The 6,853-nt window shown below is 50.8% G+C and overlaps 1 protein-coding gene across 1 annotated transcript; it reads right to left on the reverse strand.

The window, feature by feature from the left end:
* Window positions 1-421: 421 nt before the first annotated feature.
* Window positions 422-5,688, reverse strand: TMEM9 (transmembrane protein 9). The gene is made up of 6 exons (XM_088534450.1): window positions 5,672-5,688; window positions 3,894-3,995; window positions 3,591-3,682; window positions 3,038-3,146; window positions 2,386-2,517; window positions 422-751 (listed from the first exon to the last, which is right to left on the reverse strand). Exons 2-6 carry the CDS (start codon window positions 3,984-3,986, stop codon window positions 602-604), a joined length of 576 nt encoding a protein of 191 aa, XP_088390576.1. The 5' UTR covers window positions 3,987-3,995; window positions 5,672-5,688; the 3' UTR covers window positions 422-601.
* Between the last annotated feature and the right edge of the window lie 1,165 nt (window positions 5,689-6,853).

Consider the following 6,853-nt stretch of genomic DNA (forward strand, 5'->3'; position numbering starts at 1 on the left):
ACAGGTGCAGCTCCTCCAAATGCTTTCTCTGAGACCACAGAAGTGCCACACACTAGCAGAGGGCTCCAGGCTTCAGCAGCCTGTCATGGGACAGCACCGTAGCAGAGGGTAGCTGAGACAAAGCACACAGTAAAATTAATTTTATCCCACTGAAGCCTGCAGTGGACTTGGCCAACATAGAGTGCTTCATACCAAGACCCCTCCTCTAGCAGGGGAAGAGGGGAGGGGATGATGGAGACGTCAGTCCCAGCAAGCAGCGCCCGTGGGGTCAGGCCGAGCACAGAGCACTGGAGCTGCAGTCCCCGCACACGATGGCTCCTTAACCAGGGCAGCAGCTCTGCAAACAACCATTTACATGCAGGAATGGAGCCAACGGTCAGTGCAGATCTCAGTGAACAAACGTTAAGGAGCCTCTGTGCAGAGAAGTAAAAGACAGGGGGACAAAACCAGAAGCGCTTTGGCCTGGCCCTCTGGCTGTAGTATCTCAGAGGGTTTGAGCTTTCAGTCCAACACCACGGACGTCCTGAAGGATGCCCCACTGCCCACCTCTACCAACTGAGCTACGCTGTCTCTTGGGAAGTGGTGCTACGCAGCTGCTCGTCTAGCTCAGCATCTTGTGGCGGTCGAAAACGGTCTTTCTCTGCTCCTGCACCTGGCGCTTCCAGCGCTGCTGGGCTCCCTCCACCCTCTCCAGCACCGTGTTGGCTCTGGCACCAGATGGAGTGGGGACTGTGGCCAAGGAGCGAGCATCCTGCAGTGCAAAAAAAAATGGGATGAAAAAGGGCCAAAGGAAGGCATGCCCACTGCAAATGCAGATGACTCATTTCTGTGAGGAACTTCTACAAAAGGAGTAATTCTGGGCTCATGGTAACCTGAAAAAGAACCTGCTTTTTAGAGGTCCTTGACACCAGCTTCCCAATTCTGACTAAAAAGGCTCCTCTTTGGAACATGCACAGCAAAACCACAGTCTCCAAAGGGATAACTTCCCATAAGAGGAACTGCTCCAAGCTATCACACTTTTAGAACACAATTCATCTCATCCTGCAGGACCTCCTTTCCATCAGCAGAGGGAGGTAATGGGTAAGATATGCACTTTAGAGCAGCTACTGCTCACTCGTGTCAACCAAATCTTTCATTGGGGGAAAGGCACTGCCTTCCTCATTGACACAGCCCTTCAGCAATATGTCAGTGGGTCAGAGCTGGCATCGCAACCTTGGCAAAGGTGCCACCATGAAGGTGATCTCGGTTAATTGATATCTAGCTATTTTTTCATTGGGTTTATTTTTGGAAGCAGAATAAGGATGTTGTGAACAGCCACAGTTATAAGAAAAGCCCTGCCGACTCCAACCTGCTGTCCTGCCTCAGTGAAGGGATGTGAGTCAAGGACAACCTTGTTTCAGGTTAGTAAAAGGCAGTCACAGAATTACAGAACGGTTGAGGTTGGAAGGGACCTCTAGGGATCACCTAGTCCAACCCCTGCTCCAGCAGGGACACCCAGAGCAGGGGCACAGGGTGGCATGCAGGCAAGTTTGAAGATCTCCAGAGAAGGAGCCTCCACAGCCTCTCTGGGCAGCCTGTGCCAGGGCTCTGCCACCCTCACAGTAAAGAAGTTCTTCCTCACATGGAGATTAAACTTCCTATGTTTCAACTTGCACCCGTTAGCCCTTGTCCAGTGGGAACATCACTCTTGTGACAGGGCACAAAAGAGGATCTTTGCATCCTCTCCTTGGTACCTTGACTTCTCCCACAGAAAGAAACTCCATGATTAACCCAGACCAAGTCCCAAGAGGCAGTGAGGTGATGTCCCCAAAAGAGCTAAAGGAGATGGGATCTGAATACAAATTCTGCTCTTGGAGAAAGCACAAGGAACAAGGTGGTCTCCATACAGCAGGGTCCAATCCCAAGGCAGGTTCCAACAGCAGCAGCGACTGCTCAAAGTCTGCTCTTTTCAGCAGCTCGAACAGAGGCCAGATCCGTGCTTCAGCAAACGCTTTAACTCACATTTCCCTGGAATCTCACCACCAAGTGACAATGCACTATCCAATAGGAGCCATTTGACTTTTGGTTTCATTCACACTGCGAACACCAATTGAGGCCACTCTAAGAAATGCACCCTCTTCCACAACCCTCCTAGAGGCTCAGAGAACAGGTGTCATCTTGTGCTCTTTGAATTCTACCTTATGTTACAGCATGTTCTAGCACTGATCTGAGTCTAAATGTTTACCTGTGCCAAGTGTCCAAAAAGCAAAAGTGCCCATCCCACACTGGACTAGGGGACAAGCAGGAGGACACTGTTCCTGTGCCAGCCATGCCCTTGTGACCCTGCTGTCATCCCACCCTGACTGCAGCCATCTCAGGCCACGCACCCCAGCAGCACATGCTCACCTCGTTCTCCTCCTCATTGTGCAGGGGCTGGGTATAAGCATCTGGCTTCCTGATCAGAGGGTCCACGAGCACAAGGAAAGCCATGTAAAGCAGCAGTGCCCCCACCACAGACAAGTAAATGATGATGATCACCTGCATTTAAAGACAGCACGGTAGCAAAGGATTCAGATGTACAGACAAGCAGCAGCACAGAGGCCCCAGAACTACCATGCAGCTCCTCTCACAGCTGCCTCTGGTGCTTGGTTCCTGTTCTAACTCTGCTCATCAGAAAGTCTCCTGTCACTTTGTGCAGGAAGGCTGAGGAAACGTGCCATCACTGAACAAACCAGGCTCAACTTCGCTGCACTCTGCCAACTTAGCACATGTGCTGCCAGTGAAACAAGACCAATGAGAGGGGTCCCCAGTCAGAGGTATCTGGCACTGCCACCCACCCTCTGCAAGGAGCCTGGGCTCCCACGCAGCAGGCTCTGCACTGCAAGCAGTCCTCTTGACTCGCCGGTGGTACCGCTGGCACTAACGCTGTGCGCTACTCGCACTAGTTCTATTTTTCCTTTCTGGGCTCTTCTCCAGGAACCTCTCTAGCCTTGTTCTACCCGGGCTTGCCTGGCACCACTGAGAAGGAACCAGGCAGAGAGACAGGACCCGCCGTTACCTTGATGGTGGTTGTGCTGCGCTCCTCGTACTTGCACTCGCACAGCAGGCAATAGGCCTCCACGTCGTTCCCTGGCACCGGCATTGGCTCCACCACATGCAGGCAGTTGCTGCGATAGAAAGAAGGGCTCAGTAGCAGGAAAGGGTGAAACGGGTGCTCCGTGGAAGGGGGCTGGGGTTGCCTCTTTTCTCTGTGCCTCAGTTTTCCCATCTGAAAGTTATGCTCACATCTTAGCTAGCTCATATTTCCTGGGTTAGACTGTGTCAAAGGGCCTTTTCTGAGACCTTCTATAGGGAACAAATCCAGGTGAAAGAGTCTGCAGAGTCATCCTATAATCTGCTAACAGCTCATGGCCTTAATAACAACAGCTCCCAGATTCCTGAATTTCTGTAGAAAAAAAGACCCCCTCATGTGGGTGGAGTGTCATCTATTGAAATGGCTTCCTCTGCAAAGAGCTGGCAGGCAGTGGCCGTGACTGGCCTCCCCAAACAGGCTGCGTCTCTGGAGCGTCAGCCGACACGGACCAACCCACAGGCTTCCACAAAAGACTCACCAGTCCTTCTGCGACACATTCTTGTTGTAGATGTGCCCGCTGATGTTCCGGTACGGGGGACAGATGCACTTGCAGCGGATGTCCTCTGAGCTCTGCAGAGGCGAGACAAGTCGCGTTATTAAGCGAACATGTGGATCCAATTGTGCAGCGCTCACACAGGGCTGCGCGAGACAGTAAAACCTTCCCTAAAATGAGATAACTTCATGCTACACCTCTCCCTTCTACTGTATGATTTTCACATCAATAGTTTCAATTTGTACCGTACCCACAGCTCGGTGCCTGCCGTGGAGGCTGTTCACTCACCTTGCTGGCTTGTGCTGGAGGAGAAAGGATGCAGCAGAGCAGAGCCACGAGCAGCAAGGAGCTTGCACGCTTCCAGGCGCACTGCGCAAACATCCTGAGGGCCTGAGGGAACAAAGATTCACATCCTGGAGAGACTACAGCTGTGCACCCAAACTACCCCAGGCCTACAGAGAATATCGGTGGCTTCCTTGCAGTTTGACTTGTGCAACTACACATAACCTCCCGTACAACCCTTACTATGATGGAGCCCTTCAACTGATATTTTGCCACTGGGATTTTGTCTAGTAAAGATACAGGACTGGGAAAACCAAAGAATGAGTGTGAGCTAAGAAAGGGGATAGAGTCTCCTTGCTATATGATATGATAAATACTAAATCAGTCATTTTCCAGTGGCCAAAGATTTGCTTCTGAGTGTGTCAGAACATTTTCCTCTCTCTTTTGAGGAACTTCGGCAAAGCGGCACAATATTTATCAATTCCAGAACTTCCTTTACCACAAGGTGTCTGTTGAAGTCCTAATTATTTTCCTATTGAAAATTGTAAGTTTGGTGAAACTGTTGCTTTTGCTACACAGGCATAAACAATGCTGTTGCTGAGATGTGTGTTTATAACATGTCAAAAGGAATAAGCAGTTCATCATCTTTCCCATGAAAAGCAAAGTTAGCTCCAAAAAACCCACTCATGTTTCAGTCCTGGCCTGCCTGGAGTCAGGAGGCACAGGAAGTACCATGCCACCTTGGGGACAGTTTCAAAAAGCCACTTCAGGAGAGGTTTACTGTTCGGGGAAGGTAATTTACAGTTTCATTAATCAGCTCCATATGGCACACATAATCCCACAGCTAACTCCAGGTATTTATATTCTATTAGCTAACATAATCCCATTGGTATTTATATCATAAGGACATGACACCACCATTTTCTTTATTTTATTTCAGGATCCTAAAATTAACGTAACTAATTCTGCAGAGATTTACTGGATTACAACCACCGAGTTCCTCTTCTCAAGCCATTTTTGTCAAACTGACCTGCCAAAAATGTCAAAATGTGTTCCGACAACTTACTCTTTCACAGGATTTATTAATCCTTTCCCCCAACTGGCAAAAAACAGGCACTATCCCGTGAAATGTGAATCATCTTTCCCATGCAATTTCTATCAGTGGAATTTATACAAATTGGTAGAATTTAATCGGTTGTGGATTTACAGAACCAAATCATCCCTCAGTGATTTTGATTTTGCTACAGTCAGCAAGTCTCCTCACAGAGTAAACCCCCAATTAACAGGTATTAAATGACCACTTAAAATATTCAGGATTGGTCTAAATATTTCAATCCCAATAATAATAATCCAACACTACGGCATATATCCAGAATTTAGTGTCAGCGATAAGAACCGGTCTCAATTGCCCTTTTTAAGGCAAACGGGGAAAATACATGATGTATATATGTGTGTATATATGTGTGCGTGTGTGTATATACGTATAAAGTGATGCACAGAGGCCGAGTGCACCCCGATAATCCTCATCTCCCGCATCATCCGGGAGCTCCGCGTAGCCCCCCGACACCTCCCGACGCGAACAACCCCCCACTCCCGGGGGTTGCTCCGGTAAGCGAGGCCAGGCCGCAGCCACCAGAGCCCCCCCGCCACCCGCTCCTCCAGCCACCGCATAAGGGACCCCGGGACCCCCAGAGCCGTCGCCCCGGGGGGGAAGGTCGGGGATGCCGGAAGGACGCGGCGCCCCCACCTCAGGCGGCCCCGCGCGCAGCCGTTACCGGCCCTACCTGCCGCGCGGCGCTCGCTCCCCGCCCCCCCGCTCCGGGCTCGCCCCCAGCCCCTGCGCTCCCATTGGTGGCGGCGGGTGACGTTTCATGACGGGCAGCGCCGCGGGCCAGTCAGAAGGCAGCTCGCTCCGCGGCGGCCTGAGGAGAAGCCCCGCCCCGCTGGAGGGCGCTGAGGGGACGTGAGGGGCGAAGCCTTCGCGCGGTCCCGGGGACCCCCGTGGCGGCTCCCAGCGGCGTGGGCCGGGGGGATCCCCGATAAACCCTGGGACTCTCTCAGAGCGGCTGCCTGTCCTTTGCCACCCGTCCCCTTGGCTGCCTCAGCATCATGGCCTTGCTGCCTGGATCACCTTTGTAAGAGAAACGAGGCCTCAGCGGGACTGTGTTTGCAGTAACCCTGATTTGCCTGTTGTTTTATTGTAATTTATATTCTGATTCTTGTAACTTCAAGGCAGTGTCTCTGCAATCGACCTCTTACATTAGAAACCAGTTTGCTGTTTTCTGGTGCTTCTCCAAGACTGTGAGATCTTCCATTTGTTCCAGAACAACCTTCCTCTCCCGCTTTGTCCCGTTGTCTGTGACCACACCATTGCTTTGGGTTCGGCTCCGTGGCTGGCCTGGATGTTGCTGTGGGGCCGAGGGTCTTTGCAGCTAGAACAGTGCAAAGCACAGGATTTATTTCTCCATTGGTGGAAGGGGAAAAGAACCTAAACTTTAGTTTAACAACTCAAAAACCAGCTGCTGGTGACTGAAGTAACGTACCTTGCTTGCCGTGGGCCAGGATTAAACACTGAGTATTGCAAACCCTGTCTCTGTCTGATGAAGGAACCGCACTACAGCCACATCCAGCCTTGTTTGGCTAGAAGACTGAAGTGAGATGTATTCAGCCAGAAATAAGTGTAAGTTGGAGGGAAATGTCTGTCTGACACACATGATATTAGCTTGTTAGGAGGAGGATTTGCTCTCATGGGTACATTCATGTTATGTGAGTGTCCATGTATGCAGCAGTACTAAATGCCTCAAAAGACAGGCCACCAAGTACAAAATAAGCTTGAAAGTCGCATTTCATTTTTAAGACCCTGTCTGTTTTCAGGTGGCTGCTTTCTAGCTTCTCGGAAGGGAAGGCTAGCTGGGGGTGCATGGGCTTTTATTCTAAGGTGCAGGGGAGACATTTTCTTTGTAGCG

The sequence above is a fragment of the Tinamus guttatus genome, unplaced genomic scaffold (genome assembly GCF_059628265.1).
Source record: "Tinamus guttatus ecotype Peru unplaced genomic scaffold, ASM5962826v1 Tinamus_guttatus_pri_ptg000563l, whole genome shotgun sequence".
Lineage (NCBI taxonomy): Eukaryota > Metazoa > Chordata > Aves > Tinamiformes > Tinamidae > Tinamus > Tinamus guttatus.